A 23,034-nucleotide genomic window follows, 5' to 3' on the forward strand; every position below is an offset into this window, starting at 1 on the left:
GGCCAGCACTGGGTTCCAGTGCCCCAGTGCCCAGCCCAGGGCTACAGCCAACTGGCTCCTCCCCTTCAAAGGTATCTTTCTGTGGTTTTTGTGGCATTCAAGTCAAGTAGCCACATAAACTGGATTTCTCTCCACCCTAGTTAAACTCCCTGAAGGGAAAAAGACACATGTGGGCCTCCCCCACCTCAAGGCCAGCCTGGGCCTCCAGTTCTCTGTCTCCCACCTGCATTGTTCCGCTCTCGTCCACGGCATCCTGGAAACACACAGCTGTTGGGACCTTGCTCAACAGCTACCTGACAAAGGGAACGTTTTACTGGCAGCGTATCGCTCCCCCTTCCCCATACACATCCTTAAGGAGACAAAAAAATTGAAATTTGGCTTTTAACTTCAGAGAGAGGGGCTGCGTTAGCTCTAAGGGAGCTCTTTCTGTTTCAGAGGAGAGCAAACAGGAGGAAGAGTGACTGGGGGAGGCTGTGACATCGCCTTTCAAGGGCTGGTCCTGGGTGGGTGGGGTGCAGCTCAGCCCTGGGACAGGCTGACGGCCAGAAAAGCACGTGCGGATAATGGTCACAGACTGGCCCCGGGGAGGGAAGGTGCCCCGCGGAGCCGGGCAGCTTTTACCTAAATGTTTTGGTGGCGAGCGGCGAGGGGGCGGTGCACTGCCCTAGGTAATGACAGGGCAGTCGGGGAGCCACGCGGGGGCTGCCCGTCTCGGTGGTGGCTACAAAGACGGCGTCGAGACCTCCCGCTTTCTTCCCCAGGGGACCAGCCCCACCCCTCCACACCCCTCCCGCACCCCCCCGGCCCGCCTCGCCCCGCCCCCTCCCGCAGCCCCAGCGCGCATGCTCTCTCCCCCCGCCGAGCAACCTGGAGATTTAAAAGCCGCCGGCTGGCGCGCGTTGGGAGGAGGCGGGGGGGGGACGAGCTCGCACGCGCCGGCCCCGGGTGACAGCCGCACGCCTCGGCCAGGTAGGCGCGCGCCCCCCGCTCTCCCGGGGGAGGGGGTCCCGGCGCGGCGGAGGGAGCGGCGCCGCGCGGCCGAGCTCCGCGGGGTGGCGTGTTGTGCGCCGCCCGCGACTCCCGGGGGAGGTGGCGGGCCCCGGGCGCGCCCCCCGTCCTGCCGCTCGGTCCCGGGGGAGCCGGGCTTTCTTCCGCCGAGGGCGGGCTGGGCTGGAGCGCCGGGTCCCCCGCTGTCCCGGGCCGGGCGGCGGGTGGGCGGGGAGCGGGCCCTCCCGGGGGGCCCCGGGCCGGGCAGACCGCGGGGTGGACCGGCCACTCGCTCCTGTTGCAGCTCCAGCGTCAGAGTTTTCTTTGGAAAGTTGCATTTATTTTCTTCCCTTGTCTCGGCTTCACCGGAAAGGGACGGGATGAGTCACCGCGGCGCGCACAGTCCGGGACCGGGGAGCCGGGAGAGGGGCCGGCGGCCGGGATGCCGCGGGGGTCCTCAGGCTCGGGGGCCGGCGTGCCGGGACGAGAGTGAGGGGTCACGAAGGGAGGGGTAGGTGGCTCAGCGCTCCCGGACGTTAGTCTTGGGGCCGGGCTGCAGGCAGAGTTGAAGCGGGAGTGTGTGCGTGTGTGAGCTCCTCTGCCCCCTTCTCCGCCTCGGTTATCCTTCAGGGGAGGAGGAAGAGGAGAGGCCCTTTTCTCCTCGCCTCCCGGGACTCTCGGGTAGGGCCGGTGGGAGGGACGGTGAGAGGGCCCAGATCAGCAAACAGGTGTGATGAGATGGTACCTGGGCATCTGCTGTAGCTTCTCAGGGCTCTGGGCTTAGGCAAGAGCATGGCCTGCTGGAGAAGCTCCCGGGGAGGGACCTGCGGCGTTTCTCCTGAGTGAGAGCCAGTGCTTGCGGAGTCTCCCGTTCCCCTCAAGCGCTGGACCCCCCCCCCCCCCCCCCCCCCCCCCCGCCACCGACTTGCCTTTGCCCTTGACCTCTGGATCAGCTTCCATCTTCCTCACACACTCTTGACTTGCTCAGCTTTTACCCCTCCCCCTGGGCTCCTCCTGCCACCCTGCTTCCTCTTTTCCCCAGGGGCCAGAGTTGGGGCTAGGGAGGGGTTTGGCATGGTGGGTACCTGGTGAGGACTTGCCCTTCAGCTGTTACACAGACCTGATCCCAGTGGAGCGGACACTAAGAATAGCCCAGCTGCTGTTTTGCTGCCCATAGCCAGTGCACCCAGGCCCAGAGTGACCCTTACTGGGCTCCTGGAAGCATTGCTCAGGGGTGGGGCGAGGCCCTGGGGGCTTCTGGCTGCCTTTCCTGATGCACTTGGCAGCTCTCCTTTCAGAAGGAGACAGCCTTGGTGTGGGCTCACCTGCCCAAGGCCTGGGGGGCAGGCTGGCACAGGGGGCTAGGGAGGGGAAGGCCCAGGAGGGGCAGGCTGGAAGGGAAGCCTGAGGAAACCCATGGAGCAACTCCTCCTAGGGAGTGAGTGCTACGGTATTTGAGGTCACAGGCCCTTCTGTTGGATGGGTCCCATCCCCTCATTCCTTCCTTATCTCCTCCCCCCAGGCCTGTCATGGAGCCAGGACTCTGTTTTTCTAAAAGGGCTCAGAAAAATGGAGCTTGAGTCAGCAGGATGAGTCTGAAGAGGAAAATACAGCTGTGGATGAATGTACAGCTGTGGACATCCAGGCCCCAATTAGAGTATGTGTGTGGGGTGTGCGAGGGGCAGTTTTCCTGTGTCCTCATGGAGGGTGTGGTGAACTCTCCTGCCCCGCCTGGCTCTCTGGGTTATCCTGAAGGAGGAGGAGGGACCGGACAGTGATTCTTGGTGGCCCCCTGAGGTCCTTCCAGGCCACCGGGTGGTGGCGCCCCCCACCCCCACCTCCCCAGCCTGGGCAGGGCCCTGGAGGGAAAAGGCAGAAAGGTGGGGATGGTCCGAGGACTCCGAAGGAGAAATTACGTACCATCATCTGGACCATCAGAGCCTGACAACACAATATTGTGGATAAAAACCTAGACTGTCAGACAAGGTTTATATCTTGGCTACTCCACTAGCCATGGAAGGTTGGGCAAGTTACTTCTTCAAAGTCTCAGTATCCCTGGATGCAAAATGGAGATGATGATAATAATAATGCTTTACAGATTGTTTTTTTGTTTTTTTGTTTTTTTGTTTTTTTTTTTTTGAGAGGGAGAGAGAGAGGGAGAGAGTGGGAGAGGGGCAGAGAGAAGGGAGACAGAGAATCCCAAGCAGGCTCTGCACTGTCAGTGCAGACTCCAATGCGGGGCTTGAACTCCCAAACTGTGAGATCATGACCTGAGCTGAGATCAAGACTTGGATGGATGCTTAACGAACTGAGCCATCCAGGTGTCCTTACAGCTTTTTTTTTTTTTTTTTTAAGTTTGTTTGTTTATGTAATGTCTATACCCAACATGGGGCTTGAACTCAGGACCTGAGGACCCTGAGATCAAGAGCTGCATGCTTGGGGCACCTGAGTGGCTCAGTCAGTTAAGCATCCGACTGCGGCTCAGGTCATGATCTCACAGTTTGTGAGTTCAGCCCCACGTCCGGCTCTGTGCTGACAGCTTGGAGCCTGGAGCCTGGAGCCTGCTTCGGATTCTGTGTCTCCCTCTCTCTCTGCCCCTCCCCAACTAGTGTTCTGTCTCTCAAAATTAAATGTAAAAAAAAAAGAAAAAGAAAAGAGTTGCATGCTCTTCAGACCGAGTCATCCAGGCACCCCATAGCTTTTTTTGTTTGTTTGTTTATTAAATTAAATATAAATATCTGATTGTATGTAATATGTAAAATATGAAAAATGTATATTATTAAATCATGAGTACGGAGCACTGGACTTTGTGCCTTAGGTAGTAAGTGCTCAATAAATGTTAGCTAGCATTTACTGTATCTCTCACCTGTGACCGAACGCACAGCAGCACCTAGCCCGGAAATCTATTCTTGGGTTCTGCTCTTGTTTCTTTGGGAGCAAGGTCTTCTGGACCTTGGGGAGTCCGTATGACTGGTTAAGAGACTGGCCTCCAGCACCCAGTTGCCTGGATTTCAATCCCATCTCCTCTTGTGCAAGTTATTTCACCCCTCTGTGCTCCAACTTCCTCCTCTGTGCAATGAGAATAATAGTACCCACCTCACAATATCATGAGGATTAAACAGGCTGATATAGGTAAAGCTCCAAGCATAGCAGCTTGTGTAAAAAGAGCCTGGCACATGTCAGCTGCTGTTATTTGGTAACAATGGGAGTAATTATTGCTGTTTACACTTAGAAACCAGAGTTTCGGAGCAAGGGAATTAGACCACATATAACCATATGCAAGCTGTGAATGACCTATTTGCAGTTGAACTTGTGGTCTGGTGCAGAGAACACAGCAGGACTGGACATCCTGGTTTCTCCTGCGTCAATACCATGAGCGACTTGTTTTTTTAATCTGTCCAGAAACCCTGCCCTCCCTGTCTCCGCAAGTTGGAAGAGAGTGCCATGAAATAACGGAGGTGAATATATATGTAGCTTGAAAGGTCAAGAGCTTTCTATGCAGACAGATTACCTGCTGTGATTTTTAGGGAAACTGTATGAGGAGGAGGGGGGCACACTGAAGGTGGGGTTCTGTTCTGTCCTACCCCCTTCAGCCCTTAGGATGCCTTGCTTTCTGATGTCCAGAAGAAAAATGCAGCCTGGCTTTCTTTGAATAGTCAGTGGCCCCGTTTGCTGGATAGCAAGGACAGAGGCTGGACCAGTTGGTGCCAGGCCCGGGGTCTCGAACGCTGATGCCACTTGACTCCCGGCAATAGAGCTGGAGCGTGGAGCTTTGTCTAGTGTATTAAGTGTCCCTGCTTGGGGGCGGGAGCTGACCGAGCCGTCACGGGATGGTCCTGATATCTGGCCAGAACTTCCTGTTTAATCCCTTTTCCTACTATGAAGTCTGTGTTTCCTCCCTTGTGGGAAGAAGTCCACAGTTTTGCCACTGACCTTGAATGACTTGTAGGGCTTCTTGCTTCTGATACTAGAGACGGGCCTGCCTCACCTGTTGGCCTTGGCGTCTGTGTCTGTAAAACCGTGCAAGGTTACAGTGAGGATTAAATGAGATGAGCATGTTTAGCAAAGTGCCTACACAGACCAGGTGCTTAGTACCTGTTTGTTCCCTTCCCCTTCTTTTGTTAATTCTGGAGATCACTCTCTCTGGGAAACTGGGATGAGACCAGCCCCTGGTCCCGTGGCCCATAGTCCCTCAGTCACCAGTTTCAGGCCAGACCTAATGCCCAGCCAGATAGATGCCCTCAGGCGCAGCTAGCCAGAGACAAGTCCCTTCTTCCTCAAGGCTCTTTGTTATGCCCCACCCCAGCCTCTAATCTCAGATGTCCTTTGAGGTGACAAATAGGGTCCAAGCTGGGAGTGCATGGCCCATCCCTAGGGATTGTGGCAGTCTAGCTTCCCACTCCTGGCTCCTGTCGCTAGAAAGAGCTGTGCACCCAAATACCTCGACTGTGGCCCTGCCTGAATCCCTGGCAGGTTGGTCAGATTCATCAGACAGGAATCCTGATTCAGCCTCACTTGGAAGGCCTTCTCTTGAGCACTCCACACCTCCATCCAGGTCGTGGACAGGGACTGTGGTCCTTGCTTTCTAGGAGCTGAAGAGCTAGTGGGGCAGGAGACCAGAGGACCACTAGCAGTATCCAATCCTGAGGGCTGCCTGTTGAGCACAGCAAGGTTCGGAGGAAAGAGGGGATCCTTGATAACTTGGGTTCCCAGGAGCCCTGAAGGAGGTATGGGACTTGAGCTGGACAAGGTTCAGGTGAACGAGAGGGCATCCCGGGGAAGTAACTGGAGCATGGTGACCACTTTGGAAGCAAAATCAGGCCCGGTGCTGATAAATTCCTCTCTCTTGGGTCCAGGTCTGAGATCGAAACCCATTGCCACAATTTGGGGTCTGGTATTCTTGCCATCGTACCTCACTGGGTCGGGGCCAAAAGGAGAGGTAGGTGTGTGTGGAGGTCCCAGGCTCCAGTGACTATGTTTTGCAAATATCTGCCCTTTTCTGCATAGTTCCTACCTGCCCATCTTGCAAGGCTCAGCAACATGGCTTCTTCCTCCAGGAAGCCCTGGGAGGACTGGTCACGCCCTATTTCTTGGGCCCCGACCTGTGTCTCAGCACTGCTAAAGGGGGCTGCAGGCAGTCATTTCTGTACCCAGGGCCCCTTCACAGTGGGCTGGCACAGAATTGGATTTCAGTGAGTGTTGGATGGATGGATAGGTGGGTGGGTGAGTGAGTTTTAGTGCCCTTTGACATTCCTTTGGGGGAGGTTAGGTTGCATGCACTGAGGCATACTTCCTCCAGGGGTGGGCAAACTGGGACCCTTTAATAAAAGAGTCCTTTTTGGAGCCCCCTCGCACACTGCTCATCACTGAGCAATTGTTTTTGAGAATACCTTTCCATGGGGCTGGATCTGACCCCGAGCCCTCTGATGATAAATAGGACTAGTTACAGACCGTAGGATATCAGGGCTGAAAGAGCCCGAGAGACCACTGAATTTGAGATCCTAGAGGTGGGACACAACAGAGCTAGGACCAGCGCCCTGGCCCCCCCTCCCAGCCTGGGATGGGTAGGTCTGCCCAGCCTCCACCCCCTGGCCTCCTTCCTGTGGGCTGCACCTCCTGAGGGAGGCCAGTCTGCAGGAAGGGGGCAAGGGTTGGCTCTGCAGGATGGAGAGAACCGCTGGGTCTGGCTGACTGGCCGAGTTCAAATTCGCTAGGAGAGAGGCTGTTTAGGTTTCACCTCACAGGGCTGTAGGAACTGAGAAGGCAGCAGGGAGAGAGAACTTTCCAGTGGCCTGCATGCTCTGCCAAGCTCCTCATTCTCCACCCCCCACCCCCAACCCTGGACCAAGGGATTTCTTGGTACCGTTACCCCACTTTGTAGGGAAGCTTTTATTGTGGCCCAGGTAGAGAAAGAATTTACCGACTGCTGCCAGGAACAGTGTCCAGCTCCGGGAGGGAGTAGGGAGGAGGCCAGTTCTGCCCCCAGATGTCTCAGTCACTTGGCTCAGTTTCAGGTGTCCGCTAATCTTTGGCACCCTGTTGTACTTGAGCAGTGTACTTGAGCAGGTAAAGGATGGCTTAAGTGCGGCTGGGGAGCCCCTCTCCGCCTGGTTCCCCGTGTCTCTCTTTGGTGGAAGGCTATGCAACCCTCCTCCCCAGTGCCATGTGGCCTTGTCAGTGCGCACTCAGTAGGCACCTGTCGAGGGAGAGCACCATACCTGAGGCCAAGGGCAGGGGGTGGGTGGGTGTGAGATCATTTAGCTGTACGGTTGTAAAGAACTTTAGACAGCATCTAGACTAGCTCTCATTTTGCACGTGTGAGTCCCGGGGTGGAGGGACGCGTAAAATGGCTATACAGCTACAAAAGTCATTGAAACCAGAGTATATGGTCCTGGTTCCCAGTTCAGAGCACTCTGCAGGATTTTCAAATGGTTTGAATTAGAGAGAAAGGTATGTCAGGTATCCAGCCCATGCCAGACACCTTCTGGACAGTGAGTAGCTGTCAGCCACCGTGATTATTTTCCCTGGGGATGGGATCCACCCTTGTCTCATGACTGTGGGTGTTTAGTCCACCCTCCAGCTCCTTCGCGGCCTCAGCCACCAGGCAGGTCCGCTGCAGTGACCTCTCCTCACCTGTTGGGGCCAGCACCTGGGGAGGCATTTACATTCTTGGCATTCCTCCTGCCTCTGGGGGCTGAAAGAGGCGTTGGAGGCCGTGCGGGGCACGTGGGTGAGGGGGGAATGCGGGCCGGGCGAGAAGGGCGGCTAGCCGGTCCGTTCTGATCTCTGCTGCTCCTGATCCGGAATGGGAAAGCCGGCTCCCGGGTTTCTCTGCTGGGGAAGCCCAGACAACTGAAGGAAGGGCTGCCTCGAACTTCCCACAGGCTGTCTCTTCAACAGACCCCACGGCTGTGAAGTTGGTGGTGTTCATCTGAGGCTCCTCGCCTGTCACATGGGCATATTCACCATTGTACCCACCTCATCGGGCGGTTGGAAGATTAGAATGCTTGGAGGAAGACCTGGCATGTAGTAAGCCTCAGGGTTAGCTGTTATTGTTAATTGCAGACGAGGAAACTGAGGCTCGGGGAGGGCAACTAACCAGGTCACAGAGTTGTAAGTGGTGGAGTTGGCGTGCAAACCCAGGTCAGGCTGACTGCCACACCCAGGTCACCCTGCAGAATCTGCCGGGGTTCACAGGCCTGCGGCCCCTCGGGCAGAAGAGAGCTGCAGGTTGATTGTCTAGGTTTGGAGGGCACTTGGTCAAGGTGACCCAGTGTGACCTTGGGTCACAGCTGTTCTCAGAAGGGAAGTCTTTGCCTGGAGTCAGATGTGTGTCTGTGTAGACGGTCACCATGGGATTGCCTGACAACCCCCTGGGAAGATGCTTCACCTTGGCTTAGGCTGGCCAGGACTGACTGGCCAAGGTGAGGGTCAGGCCAGCCCCAGAACTCCTGTCACTGGACTGCAGAGGGGAGGGGAGATAAGAGTGGGGCCCCAGGGACTGCCCGCCCATCCTCTCCCCTCCCCTTCCCCCAACCTCCTCGGCATTTGTTTCCTTTCAGAAGCTGGGCTGGGGCTCTCAGACAGGGCAACAAAAGCAACTTTCCTCCAAGCCACTGCCACCTGTTGGGTTTTCACACATTGGGGGTGAGTGGGGGGAGGGAGCCGTTGCCCTTTTCCCAGTGTCTGTGGTGTGCCCCCTCTGCCCCCCCAGGGCCTGGGATTCTCTTTGCTGCCCGAAGTGACAGGGCTCAGGAGCCGGAGGGGGTGGGGGGGGGCTGCAGCAGCTGGAAGGGGAATTGAGTGGGAAGGGGCCGGTGCTGGCAGCCGGGAGAGAGTTTGATGGATTACTCTGCAGGCCGAGAGGTTTCTCCCTAATCCCCCTTTGTGTCCCAGCCTGCAGCCCCCTCACTCTCTCTGACAAGCTGCTAAGCAGAAGGCTTCCAGTCCGAGTGAAGAAAAGGCAGCGCAGCAGGGCGAACTCCAAATCCCTGGCCTCTGGGCCCCGGGGGAGGCAAAGCTAGGGAGCAAGTCTGGGGCGGGGGTGGGCTCTTCCCCGCTCTGTCCAGCCCTTATTCTTTCTGACAGTTCCCTTGAGGTGTGGAGGCTGCTTTCCGAGCAGAGTTTGCAGGTGTCTGGGGAAGCCCTGCAAAGTGCAGGCCTCGGGTATTTGCTCAGATCATGGCCTTTTTGATAGGGTGGGATTGGGGAAGGCAGACCCTCACTTCTTTGGAAATTGGAGCCTGGAGAGTCAAAGACTGAATGTGGGTTGGAAGACACTGAAACCGCGCACAGTCTAATCCTGTGCGCCCCTCCCCCCCTCCCCGCCCCCCACAGCTGCCCAGGTAGCAGTTCCCACAGCCCAGCATCCCTGAACCGGGGTCTGTAATGAGAGCCACTGCCTCACAAGGATGCTCATTTTCAGGACTCCTGGCTGGCCAGCACGGCCTCTTTCCGGGGCGCCCCAAGGCCCCATGGGGGCAGAACTCATTTCGGGAGTGCTGTGTGCTAGGTTTTACCAGGTAAAGCCGAGGACGTTGGGCCCCTGGGACTGAGGCACAGGGTTGGGTCACAGGGATGCTGGGCTGGTGAACCCCCAGCCCTCTTCCCTGCCACCCAACTTAGAGGGCCTGGGAGAGCTCAACTTGGAATGACATTCTGGGGTCCCTATTCCCGCAGTCTTGCAGCCTCCACCCGGGGGTTGCTCGTCACCCGCCCTCCGTCCTGGTCCCGGGGCAGGAGAGCCTCGGATGCTGGGCTGGTGTCAGGCAGATTGGCCAGGAGTGACCCCACCCCCTTTCTGCCGCTGAGTCATTATTCCTCGAGGGAGCCCACCCCACCCCATTTCCTTGTCTGCGGGAGGGGCTGCCTGGGGGCTGAGAGGGGTAGAGGAGCGTGTGAGAAAGCCGGGCCGTCTTTGTGAGCGGGGAAGGAGGACGCGGGGTCTCCGAGCTGCTGGGGTCAGGGTGGGGGCCGCAGCGTTTGATGTGCCTGGGCGGGGTGCGGGGACGCGGGTGCATAAAGAGCCCATAGAATTGCTGCCTGACACCGGCCCGCGGCGGGGCTGCCCCCAGCCTGGGCTGCCCTGGCCTCTGTCTGTCAGCAGAGGGGATCCGCTCCCCCCCGCTCCACCTCAGTCGTGAGGGTGGCAGGAGCCCCTTTGAAAGCCCTCAAAGGCCTCTTTATGCGTCCCTCTGACCCTCCCTTCCCATAGGGAGCTACCGGAGTGGGCTCTCGCCTTTCCTCCCACCTCCTTCGCTCTGTCTTTTGAATTTTGGAGAAAGTTCAGGCCAAGTTTGTTCTTGCTGCTCAGTTTCATTTCCCCGTGCTCGCTGAGGCCTAACCTGACGAGGGGGGCGCTCCAGCCAAGGGTCCGTCCAGTCCACTCACCACCTGTGAACCTTGAGGAATTGCCCCCTCTGGGGGTCTGGCTGGGATTTCCTTGGTGTGCGAGGGGATGGGGGGCCCCTCAGGTCTTTCCCATCTCTTACCCCACCCACCCCCACTCTGCTTTCAGCTGTGTCTTCTTCGGGTAAATGTTTCCCAGGCCCCTCATGCTAGGGTGGGCGCCAGAGGGTTGAGCGAAGGTCTCCGGTGGTCTGGGGCTGGGCTCACTGACTGTCCCCAGGGTGCTAGAGTTCTGCTCCCCCAGGGGTGAGGAAAGATGGCCTGGGGCAGAGCTCCGTGGAGGTTTCTGGAGGTCTTGGGTTTCTCAAAGCCTTCTTGTTGTCCTGTCATTGGGGGGCCAGAGAGGAGGAGATACTTGGAACTTGAGAGGGACTTGTCCTCCCTGAAGGCTGCTGTTCTTTTTTGTGTGTGTGTGGGGGGGGGGGGCGGTCAGGCCACACTCCCCCTTTCTGTACCTCCACTTGCCTCCTCTTCCCGCCCCCTCCCTACCAGGTGAGCCCTTGGAGGCTGGCTCTTCTGGTTGATCTTCTGGTTGCTAGACAGGCAGAGTGCTCCAGGAGCAGCGGGACAGGAAGATTGGAGTCAGAAGCACCTCTGACACGGGAGGGCATTGGGGAGAATTGGATTCCGTCTCCCTGCCTGTATTCCTGAGGAAGTCAGGGGAGCACCCCAAAATGGGCGCCCAGCAGTCAGTTGTCACTTACAAGCTTTGGTGGGAAGCGTGCCCTGGGGCTGCAGCAGGCTGCAGACAGGAGTTGATGCGGAAGACTTCTTGTCCCCCACCTGTCTGAGCCTGGGCACTGGGCAGGGCCTGGGCTTCTCTGTTCGTGCACTGGAGGGATGGCAGGTGGCTGGTTAGTGCTGTGGGGGTCCTCTGTAGTTCCCTCCTCCCTGAGGACTCTGGAGTGAGTGGGCCGGCCTGGGACCCTGGGGGAAGGTGTCAAGAGCCGACCCGGAACAGGGAGCTTTGGAAGGGAGAATATTCTTACGGGCTTGGAATTCCTTAGGCGGTTCTGGGCCTGGAAGAATAAACTCTAGGGGTGGCAAGAGTGCTCTGGACCCCAGGGCACAGTACAAGTCAAAAGAGGGAGGACGGGCTTAGCAACCTAAGAACAGAGGGGTGCAGAGCTGGGCTTGGAGCCTGCCCACTTCCTACCCCGCTCCTTTCAATGAATTCCTCACCTGGCCCAGCCCCCAGTTACCTGGTAAAGAAGAGGGGGGAGGGGGCAGGAGAAAGGAGGGAGAGGGAGGCAGCTAATGAGCTATCTGGGCTGAAGGAGGATGGAGGGAAATTCCTGTCTTCACCCCCCTTTGGTCTTTCAGTCTCTCTCTTGTGGGCTACAGACGTCCTGCGTGTTCCCCGGAGCAAGGAGCTGGATTAGGGGAGGGAAGGAGGCAGGTGGGGTGATTAGTGTTTTGGCCCAAGAGCTGCTACTTATTTTAAACAGCAGGGAGAAAACGAGGGCTTGGGAATGGGGGCAGGTTGTGGGTGAGGCTGGGTCTGACAAAGTCTCTGTTTGCTAAGGGAGGACCTGCTCCCTTAACCCAGAGTAGGTGAGTGTCCAGGGCCTTCCCAGACTGAGGGTGGGGAGTAGAATGGGCTGGAAGCCTTTTGGCCCAGAACCGTTCCCTCCAGGCTGGAGTCTTGGTCTATGTGCAGTCTCTTGCCTGCCTTGTGGGGGATTCTAGGGCAGGGGAGGGGCTTGGTTCAAAACTGCCCAGCTAGGACCTACGTGTGGCCCCCTCCCAGCACCCTTAGGGACCCTTCGATCAGTATTTTACCCTCTCCCCATGCCATCCCCTTGGGAGCCACGCCCCTTCCCAAAGTGGATGGTCTGTGTCTGAGCAGAACTTTGGGGAGGGGGCTGCTGGTTGCCTAGCCATATCTAAAGTCCCTTCCTTCCTGGTCTGCCGGCGGCAGAGTCCTGGAATGCAGACATGAACACATCTTACCCAGGATTGATGGCCATCTGATTTCTTTGTGGTGTATTTCAGAGAACACCCACGACATGCTTTATAACATATAAGGCCCTGTGAGGTTGAGTGTTCTTTGAAAAGAGAAAAGACGGTATAGTGGAGGATTATGAGATGCTGAGATTGGACGGGAATAAAGAGGACTGAGGGTGCCCCAGGCGCTGGGTGGGGGTGGGGCCGGGAATGGAGCCCTCAGAGCTGTGGACCTTGCACAGGAGCAGTGCTGTTCAGCAGCATTTATGGTAGGGAATCAGTGAGGCAAGGGAAGGCACTCCAGACTCCAGCCACGAGCGGCATGAAGTTCTGTCCCACCTCTTTGAGAGAGATGACAAAGTTAGGGGACGCTTGCTTGCCTTTTCTCACGGAGGCCCCACCTTCTACACCTCCTCTTTGTGGCTGACTTGATTTAGCCTTTTTAGTGGTCACCCCTAAACAGCAGACTTCATTGGGTACCATCGTATTCAGGAAGTAAGAGCTGGCTGCCAGTTGCCTGGGGGGGGTGGGGGCACAGGATGAGTGGTCCCCCCCCCCCCCCCCCGCCGTGGGATCTCTATGCACAGGAGGCAGGCCTAGCAGGAAGGGCTGTGGGGACCTCTCTGCTGAGAATAGAGCCATTTGGGGAGCAGAGAAGGGCTGCCCTGGAAAGCGGTGGGGTATCCTGCCAGCCCCCGGTTACTGGTGTCATTATAGTGGCCACCAGGTGTTACAGTTTCACGCCTCGGTGAGGCTGGCACCTGGGAACAGTCCCCATTGTCCCGTGACAGTTGGGCAGTACCTGTGGGAATGTTTCTTCCCCAGGAACGTTGAGCACAGGGAGAAAACTCCAGGGAGAGGTTTTCAGGCCTAGGTTCCTCCACGGGAGCCTTCTTTAAGTGGTTTCAATGACAGGTTAACCCCCAACCCAACAGACCACAGCCTCTCCTCCCTTCCCCCTTGTCCTGTCCTTGGGGGCTCAGGTTATAGCGCAGCACGGTGTGTGGCCAGGCTGCGCAGATTGGGAAGTACTACTCTTAACAAAGGGCGGTTGAACAGCCCAGCTTTGGGAAGTGGAGAGAGAAAAGCAAACAATCCGGGCCTGGCAGAGGGTCTCCAGGGGCACCTTGATAACAGAGCCTGGGGAACTGGGAATTCAATTGGTGTGATTTTTTTTTTTTCTTTTTTCCATACTAACAGGCAAGGGCAATTGCAAAGATATTCCAAAACAGAGAGAAACTTGACATCTGTTTGGTTCTGAAGTGTGCTGAGGTTTAAAAATCATATTTACCTTATTAGTTATGTCAGCCTTAGGCTAACATTAACAAGCGCTTCCTTATTGGCTGCAGGGGGTAGCACGGCCACACTGCCAGCCTGGGAGTGAACTCAGGATTCAGAGAACTCAGAGCAAATCCCGGAGACCTGGTTCCCAGGACTTAACACTCTGGGTTTGATTGTCCCTGCCCTTTTAGGACCTGAGTGATGAGCCATGTCTGCACCGAGGCACCCCACGGCAGCGGGCGTCTAGCATGGGCTGAGAAGCCGCACCTGTACGGAAGGCTGGCAGAAATGGGCTCCCGGCTGAGTCCTAGGCAGCTGGTGGCAGCAAGGAGGAGAGGCCCGGGCATCTGGAGCAGGGCTGAGACGGAGCAGTTCTGGAGTGTGTGAACGGGCGGAGCCCAACCTGCCTGGTCCACCATGGCCCAGAGGCTGTGGGTGAGCCGTCTGCTGCGGCATCGGAAAGCCCAGCTCCTGCTGGTCAACCTGCTGACCTTCGGCCTGGAGGTGTGCCTGGCCGCAGGTATCACCTACGTGCCGCCCTTGCTGCTGGAAGTGGGGGTAGAGGAGAAGTTCATGACCATGGTGCTGGGTGAGTCACCACATCCTCCTTCCCTCCTGCTCCAGATACATGATACCCAGGAAGTAGGTGCCTTTGCCCAAAGAGGAGGAGGTGGCTGCCTGCTGTTCCTCAGGCTGTGGTGCTGGTGGGGGGACATTGCTGGACACAGGGGTGACCTTGGGCTGGAGGGGGCCCAGTAGGAAAAGAACACAGGGACATTCCCCGGTCACCTCACCTGGCACCTACACGTTGCCTGGCTGGCGCACAGGAGACACTGGAGAAATTGCTCTGCACCTTCGTCTACCCTTTCTACCTTATCTGTTATCTCATTTGGTTCTTGCAACAGCCCTTTGAGGCCATCCATTTCACAGAGAAGGTAATGGAGGCTGATAAGAAGTTGGGTGATTGAGCTGGGCCCCAAGGCTAGCTGCTGATTAGCAGGATCAGAGTCTCCCAGCCTGGGCTTTCTTACCCCTAGGGCATGGGCTGGGCTCCTGACTGCAGATGCTTTCTGCAAAAGCCACCGGAGGCAAGAAAGAGGTCACCGTGGGGTGGCTCCGGGAAGAGGGGGCTGTCCAGATCATAGGCTCTGGAGTCAGACTGCCCGATGGAACTCGGCCTCTTGCCCCCCTTGCCGGGTGCCAGTGCACAAGTCTCACCGGTAGCCCCGTGCATCAGTTTGCCCATCCTGAGACTGGGCATTAGGGATCCTAGTTGCGAGGACTAAATTAGAGCCTGTGTGCCATACTCAGCACTGTGTCCAGCACGGAGGTGGGGGTGGCCCTCCATGCGAGAGGACCGTGGTCCTTTCCATCCTTCTCCCAGGAGGTTAGGCCCCCTTCCCCACCACCCCTTAGGGTCCCAGCCTCTGGCTCATACCACTTGTCCTTCCTGCAGGCATCGGGCCAGTGCTGGGCCTCATCTCGGTCCCACTCCTAGGCTCAGCCAGTGACCACTGGCGCGGGCGCTATGGTCGCCGGAGGCCCTTCATCTGGGCCCTGTCCCTAGGCGTCCTCCTGAGCCTCTTCCTCATCCCGAGGGCCGGCTGGCTGGCGGGGCTGCTGTGCCCGGATACCAGGCCCCTGGAGCTGGCACTGCTGATCCTGGGTGTGGGGCTGCTGGACTTCTGCGGCCAGGTGTGCTTCACTCCACTGGAGGCCCTGCTGTCCGACCTCTTCCGGGACCCAGACCACTGTCGCCAGGCCTTCTCCGTCTATGCCTTTATGATCAGCCTTGGGGGCTGCCTGGGCTACCTCCTGCCTGCAATCGACTGGGACGCCAGTGCCCTGGCCCCCTACCTGGGCACCCAGGAGGAGTGCCTCTTTGGCTTGCTCGCTCTCATCTTCCTCACTTGCGTGGCGGCCACGCTGTTTGTGGCCGAGGAGGCGGCGCTGGGTCCGGCTGAGCCAGCGGAAGGGCTGCTGGTCCCCTCCGTGCCGCCGCGCTGCTGCCCATGCCACACCCGCCTGGCTTTCCGGAACCTGGGCGCCCTGTTTCCCCGGCTGCACCAGCTCTGCTGCCGTGTGCCTCGCACCCTGCGCAGACTCTTTGTGGCCGAACTGTGCAGCTGGATGGCATTCATGACCTTCACGCTGTTTTACACGGACTTCGTGGGCGAGGGGCTGTACCAGGGTGTGCCCCGGGCTGAGCCAGGCACTGAGGCACGGAGACACTACGATGAAGGTAAGGCCTCCGCAGCGGGCGTTCGGCGAGGGGGCTGCTGTGGGAGTTCCCTCTGGGGGACGGTCCAGCATAGGAAGATGCCCCGAGTCTGCGCCGGGCTGGGAGCTGTGTACCTGGGCTCCGATTTCCCGATCAGATAAATGGGCCCAGCCTGTGCATGCGGCCCCCAGCGTGCAGGTCAGCTTTGCTGGCAGTCTCAGGGGAGCCTCCGGCTGCGGAGACTTTGCTCAGAGTCGTCGTCCCAAGTTGACAGCAGAAAAGGCCAAGCTTATTTAAGGTCCAAAGAGAGTGGAGGAGTCAAGGCCGGGTCGCAGGTCTTCCTAGCCCCAAGTTCAGTGTGCCCTCTGCTCCCCCTGCTGACTTTCCACATTGCCTGGCCAGACCTTCGGCTCAGGCCTCCTGGAACTTTGTCCCGGAGCCAATGGCAGAACTGTCTTTGTGTTCCCTGTCAGCCTCCTAGATAGCTGAGCACTAGCTGAGCCTCGCAATCAACATCTTCCTCTGCCCCTAGCCCGCGGCTTCACCTTTTCTAAGGGCAGTGGAAGAACCTAGACTCCCGTTGTTGCATCTGGGTGGGGATGATGCAGGGAGCGGGTCTGGTCCACAGCAAGGCTGGGATGGCGGGTGCCCGCAATTCTGAGCCTTCCCCAGATTGTACGGGTGGGTCTGGGTCTGACTTCCTCTTCTTCCCCACCTGCAGGGGTCCGGATGGGCAGCCTGGGGCTGTTCCTGCAGTGTGCCATTTCCCTGCTCTTCTCTCTGGTCATGGACCGGCTGGTGCAGCGATTCGGCACCCGGGCAGTCTATTTGGCCAGCGTGGTGGCCTTCCCTGTTGCTGCCGGCACCATGTGCCTGTCCCGCAGTGTGGCCGTGGTGACCGCCTCGGCTGCCCTCACCGGGTTCACCTTCTCCGCCCTGCAGATCCTGCCCTACACACTAGCCTCCCTCTACCACCGCGAGAAGCAGGTACTCACACTGGCCGCTGGGTGGAGCCGGGGTGGAGGGGAGACGCAGTAGCCCAAGTCTGGCCAGAGACACCGGAGAAGTCATTCTTTGATTGGAGAGGAAGCCCGTGTAGCCCAGGGCCAGAGACGTGGGCTGCGGAAGGAGGGTGTAGATTAGATTCTGGGAATGACTTCCTGGTGTCAGAACTATAAAGCACTTGAGCGGATGATTGCAGGAAATGCTAAGTCCTTCTTTGGGAATCCTGAGGAATCGGCCTAGGCCTAACGGAGGCCCTCAGTCTGGGCTGAGTTCTCTGCAGAGGCAGGGGGCAGGAGCAGGTGACCTCTGGGGCACGTAGCCTCAGCAGATGGGGAGGGGGGACGGTCTGGTGTTGGCGACAGCTCTCTTTATTCAGGGAGGGGCAGTGTGACTGACCAATACCCTGCTCTACTCTCCAATGTGGGGAAGGCTCCTTACTGCCCCTTCTCTTTCTGGTTTATCTTCTTTTTCTGCCTAATTCTCTCTTTTCTTTTCCTGCCTCACACCTTTGCCTCCGTCCCCTTCCCCCGCCCCCACGGCGGATCTCTGAGCCCGACGCATCTGACACCGCTCGCCTGGGCACTGTAAGTTGGGGGCCTCCTTCCTGCTTGGCCCCACGCGAACCAGCCCCTCCAGGGGCCCCCTTCTGAGGGGAAGCCTCCTGACCGAAGCCGTGTGGTCACCTTTGTCCCCTTCACTGGCTTCAGTGAGCTGCAGCCCTGGGTGCAGAGCTCCGCACAGAGGGCAAGAAGTTGGGGTGTCCTGAGGGAGGAGATGTAGGCCTGCCCTCATAGAGCTTCCAGACCAGAGGGAAGATGGATGTCCGCCCCCTGTAGGACATGAGTGAAGTAGCAGAGAAATACCTAGCTAGGAGGCTTGATTGAATAGGTAGCTGCAGGGGTGGGGTGTGTGGAGGAAGGGGCCGGTGTTTTGGTTGGGGTAGCCTGGTGCCTGAGACTCCTGTCAGTGCACTGATAACCTTCATCAGCCTCCATTCTTTCACTGCCCTGGCTGGAGGCTTGAGGGCAGGTGTCCAGAGGCCAGGGTGGGCATATGCACTCGTGCCAGGGAACCTGCTAGAGCCAGTCCTCCCCTCACACTGAAGAGCGGGTCTACCCCTAGGGCCCTCTTCAGGCTCCGGCCTCACTGGTCTTTTTGGGGGTGGCAGGCAGGGAGGAGAGGTCCCGGGAGGCCGGTTCCAAGCAGCGATTGATGGCACACTTGGCCCTGTATGCCGTCTGTACTTGCCTGGCCTACTTCCGGCCACGCCAAGAGCCATGGGCTTCCCTGGCTTCATCTCTGCCATGAGTCCCGGCTCTAGCACAGTCAGCTCGAGAGCCCTCTCCTGTCCAGTGCTAGCAGGCGCGGGGACAGTGTCGGATACATTCCGGCCCTATCCTAAAACAGGGGGCTCTGGGCAGGGCCAGGCTACCTTGATCTAAGGCAGACAGTGAATAGGAAGCAAGAAGGGCTTCAGTATCAGCACAGCTAGGCCATAGGAGCCTGGAAGATTCCTCTGGTTCCTCTCTTCCTCCAGCCTGAGTCTGCTGGACCTTCCCTGCCCCAGGCTGGGGCCATGGACCTCACAGGCCTGGGACCCCAGTGGGAGCAGAGTTTCTCTCTTCCAGGTTGAGAAAGATTTCCCAAGGCGAAGTGGTGGGGGGCAGGAAGTAGGAGGGTTAAGAGAGCCTGTGTGGGGGCTGGGGCCATCAGGGGCCCCAGCTTTGGATTTTGTTCCTCTGTTCTTACACATCTCTCTTCTCACCTGTCTTCATTCTTTTCCCTTTACCTTGGGGTTCTGCTCTCTTCCTTGCCTGCACTGTGAGTTCGTCTGCCACTTACTGGCTCCAGGAGAGGCTAGTGGAGACCTAGACTTGTGGTTTCAGATGTGTCCCTCCCCGGGGGATCCCCTGCCCCTAAGGAGACTCCTAACTAGACCCAAACCAAGGAGGGTCTGTCTGGCTTTCTCACCTGCTGCATAACTGTCATGAAGGCCAGTTGCCTGGTGTCTTCCGGCCCCTGGTCTGAATGCTGGGGTCTGTTCTCCTAGCCGGGATCCTATGCTTGGGTACCTAAATGTCCACGTCCCCTTTTTCCTCCCCTCCGCCCCCCAGGTTTTCCTGCCCAAGTACCGAGGAGACGCTGGAAGCAGTGCCAGTGAGGACAGCCTGAAGACCAGCTTCCCACCGGGCCCCAAGGCCGGATCTCCCTTCCCCAACGGACACATGGGTGCCGGAGGCGGCGGCCTCCTCCCGTCTCCACCTGTGCTCTGTGGGGCCTCTGCCTGCGATGTCTCCGTGCGGGTGGTGGTCGGCGAGCAGCCTGAGGCCAGGGTCCTTCCGGGCCGGGGCATCTGCCTGGACCTTGCCATCCTGGACAGTGCCTTCCTGCTGTCCCAGGTGGCCCCGTCCCTGTTCATGGGCTCCATTGTTCAGCTCAGCCAGTCTGTCACTGCCTACATGGTGTCGGCTGCAGGCCTTGGTTTGGTGGCCATTTATTTTGCTACACAGGTAGTGTTTGATAAGAGCGACTTGGCCAAATACTCGGTGTAGAGTACTTCTGATCCACTGAGGGGGGCCTGCCTCACTGGGTCCCAGCCCTGCCCCCCCCCACCCCCCCCAGGCTCTACATCCTGTTAGCCTCCTGGGGCCAGGGTGGGGCGGGCCCTCTGGTTTCTGTTGCCGCCAAAGGGGTGTGGCTCTCTGCTGCCGCCCTGTGGCAGTGAGGTGCGTAGCCGCACAGGTAGGGGACCTGGGGCTTCTCTTTCTCCCTCCCTCCCCGGTCTTCAGGCCTGGCTGACTATTGGTCCAAACAGGCTTCAGTCTGGACTTCTACAGGGAGGCCAGAAGAGCAGGGCATTTCATTAGCTCCATGCACTGGACTGCAGGACTCTGCGGGGGGATTCCCAAGGTAGGGTTAACAGGCAGTGTCCTGGTCAAGACATGCCCAGAGAAGGGATCTGGGGAGCTGAGTAAACTCAACCACCTGGTCTCTCACCTCCAAGCCCCCTTATCCCATAGATTCCCTCGATGTTACTCTTGCATGGGAGTTTCTAGTGTGAAACTCTCCTCCACAGGATTTGAAAATATGGAAGTTATTTGTGGGGAAGAATCGGACAGGGAGGAAGCTGCCTGGCCCCAAAGCACTGCCTTTCTACTATTCCCCCCCAACTACATTTTATCGGGACATGGCTTGTTGGCCCCTGTGTTGACATCATAGGGACACAGGCCTTTAAATATTTAACTTATTTATTTAACTAAGTAGAGGGGAATCAGTTCCCAGCTCTGCCATCTTGGTGTCTAAGGGGTGAGATCTCCAATGGGCCTATGAGATGGTTGGTTTATTGGGCTGAGCATTGCCAGGATGTTCTCCTGGGTGATTGGTCTGGCCCCATACTGCCTAACCCAGGAGCTTGGAAGCTCTGCTCACCCAGCTGATATCCCAAATCACGTTACCCAAGGCTGGGGGAGCTGGGGGTACGTGGAGGGCGGGGCTCCGGGTCTCAGCAGCCTCCTTAGCCTCTCTCTTGGCCCAGCCTGCGCCCCACTCCTAACTCCTCTCTGCTCTCTCTAGGGCTGGGCTGATGAAGGAGCTGCCCACCCCCTACCCTTCCCCACTGGCTCCACAGTCCTCTCCTTGGGGCTGTTGCAGGACCAGAAGCACAGAGTGTGGCTCCTCGAGCCTGTATCCGTCTCAGCCCCCAGGGCATATCTGTGCTTGGGGAATCAAGCACAGAAACTCAGGAGTACCCCCTGCCTGGGCTAAGGAGGTCTTATCTCTGGGGGGGTTTAAGTGCCGTTTGCAATAATGTTATGTCTTATTTATTTAGTGGAGTAAATATTTTATACTGTATGTGAGCAATCAGAGTATAATGTTTATGGTGATGAAATTAAAGGCTTCTTATATGTTTAATTGGCCTGTGTTTATCTTTTCTGAGGGGGAAGGACCAGCTCTCTTTCAAATCCTCAGCGTCCGCTGTTTTGACACGTTCAGTTCCCAGCATCGCCAGCAGATGGAGCCACAGACCAGTATTCTTCCAATGCTTGGCCAATGGGCTAGGAGGAGCTACCTCTTGGACTGGAGAGTTGGGGAATTTGGGGAGAGGGCGGGGGCGGGAAAAGCACGGAGTGCAAGGGAGTGGGGCATTTTCCTTCGCAAGGGGCTCATAATGTGGCCAAAGAGATGGAACAAACACCTTCTATCTAAACCACAGCAATAGGAAGTAGGAACGAACCTGGTATGTGCAGGCTAGGATTTCAACATCACTGAGCCTTGCTTCCTTCACCCTTCCTGCCAGGCTTAGGTCAAATTCAGAGTCTTCCCTGCAATGCCACCTCCCTCATCCTTCCAAACTTGACTGGCCTTCTTGTTCCTAATTCTAGTGGTCAGAATGGTTAACACCATACGCAAGGACCAGCTTTATTTGAGGTGCCCGGCTGGCTCAGTCATTAAAGCATGCGACTCTTGATCTTGGGGTTGAGAGTTTGAGCCCCACATTGGGTGCAGAGATTACTTAAATAAAAATTTTAAAAAAGGATTGACTTTATTTTTAAATGTTCTATATTTTATTTAACCTTTTATTATGGAAAATTTCAAACATACATGAAAAATGAGCCTGGTATAACAAACCCAATTTTAACAATTATTAACAGTTTGCCATTTTAATTTTATCTACTCTCCCTCCCCTACCCATTGAGGGAGAGGTGTTTTTTTTTTTTTTTTTTTAATAATTTTTAAGTTTATTTATTTATTATTGAGAGAGAGAGAGAGAGAGAGAGAGAGAGCACAAGCTGGGGAGAGGCAGAGAGAGGGAGATACAGAATCTGGAGATACAGGCTCCAGGCTCTGAGCTGTAAGCACAGAGCCCAATGCGGGGCTTGAACCCACAGACCATGAGATCATGACCTGAGCTGAAGTCAGACACTTAACTGACTGAGCCACCCAGGTGCCCCTCTCCTACAGCAAATTTCAGATATTATACTTCATTCCTGAGTGTCTCAGAATGTTTTTCTACAAGGTAAGGACTTTAAGATGAAAAACACATAGCCACATCATTATCATCAGACCTAAATCTAATTCAGTAGTGCAATTAACTAACCAGTGTTCACATTTCCCTGTCTCCTACGGTTTTTGCTCAAATTGGAACCTAATTAAGTTCCAGATGTTGCAATGGATTGATACGTCTCTCAGATCTCTTGTAATCCACAGGTACCTTCTCAGTTTTAATGTTTTTCCTTGTAATTTATTTGTTAAACTGCGTTACTTTCCTACAGATCTGGATTTTGCTGGTATCATTCCCATGGTGACATTTCATATGTTATTGCCCCTGTATTTTCTGTAAATTGGTAATTAAAATCTGAGACCAGATCAGATTTTATACATAGAGATATATATATATCTATAGATACAGATAGATAAATTTTTGTAAGAATACCTAGTAGATTTGTGTACTTCCATAGAAGGGAGCAGGTATTGTCTTTCTTTTTTGATGTTAGTAGTCACTGCTTTCTGTACTTACAACCCACTGTTGCATAGACCTTAGAAAATGATATTTCTTCAAAAATGCTTGACTCCTTCCTTGTATTTACCAGTTTTCAAAATATTGAATTGATTTCCTAACATCCCTAATGATGCCAGAGAGGTTTGTATCCCTTAGTGTTGTTATGAGTTCGTGGATTTAAACATACTTGATGGGTTTCAGTCCTTCGCAGCTGTTATTCATGTTCATATTGCTCCTGTGACTGGCCAGTGGAAGCCTCTTCAAGTTGATTTATTTTTTATTTATTTTTTATCTTAGAGAGTGAGTGCATGCAAGTGGGGGAGGGACCTAGGAGGCGGGGAGAGAGAGAGGCGGGGGGCGGGGAGAGAGAGGGAGAATCTCACACAGTTTGATCCCATTGACCCTGGGATCATGACCTGAGCCAAAAATCAAGAGTCAGACGCTCAACCAGCTGAGCACCCAAGCGTCCCTCAAGTTGATTTCTGAGTCCTTTTGATGCCATTTTTTTTTTTTGGTCCTTTAAAGCTTCTCTGCTTTCTGGCATGACTAGATGTCCAGGCTCATCTTGTATATTTCCTGCCACAGATTTGGAATGAGCTACTTCTTGGAAGGGTCTCTGATTGCTTTTTGTGGGATAGGGTTTTTAGAGACCATAAAATCTGCACCAGGAGTGCCCGTTACAGGG

At 56.4% G+C, this 23,034-nt stretch overlaps 1 protein-coding gene across 2 annotated transcripts; it reads left to right on the forward strand.

The window, feature by feature from the left end:
- The first annotated feature begins 836 nt into the window (after window positions 1–836).
- On the forward strand, window positions 837–20,761 carry SLC45A3 (solute carrier family 45 member 3). Of its 2 annotated transcripts, XM_019433566.2 has the most exons (6): window positions 911–969; window positions 2,510–2,644; window positions 13,815–14,212; window positions 15,080–15,865; window positions 16,566–16,831; window positions 18,964–20,761. In XM_019433566.2, the coding sequence occupies exons 3-6, from the start codon at window positions 14,041–14,043 to the stop codon at window positions 19,399–19,401; spliced, it is 1,662 nt and encodes a 553-aa protein (XP_019289111.2). In that variant the 5' UTR covers window positions 911–969; window positions 2,510–2,644; window positions 13,815–14,040; the 3' UTR covers window positions 19,402–20,761. The 2 variants fall into 2 exon arrangements, with proteins under 2 accessions (XP_019289106.2, XP_019289111.2); XM_019433561.2 differs by lacking the exon at window positions 2,510–2,644 and having other exon boundaries at window positions 837–969.
- The last annotated feature ends 2,273 nt before the right edge of the window (window positions 20,762–23,034 follow it).

This window comes from Panthera pardus, unplaced genomic scaffold, assembly GCF_024362965.1.
Source record: "Panthera pardus isolate Hobbes unplaced genomic scaffold, ASM2436296v1 HiC_scaffold_21, whole genome shotgun sequence".
Taxonomy (NCBI): domain Eukaryota; kingdom Metazoa; phylum Chordata; class Mammalia; order Carnivora; family Felidae; genus Panthera; species Panthera pardus.

Coding starts and splice junctions, on each gene's coding strand:
- SLC45A3 (XM_019433561.2), top strand. CDS start 14,041: ATGGCCCAGAGGCTGTGGGTGAGCCGTCTGCTGCGGCATCGGAAAGCC. Junction 14,213..15,079: donor GTTCATGACCATGGTGCTGG/GTGAGTCACCAC, acceptor TCCTTCCTGCAG/GCATCGGGCCAGTGCTGGGC. Junction 15,866..16,565: donor ACGGAGACACTACGATGAAG/GTAAGGCCTCCG, acceptor CCCCACCTGCAG/GGGTCCGGATGGGCAGCCTG.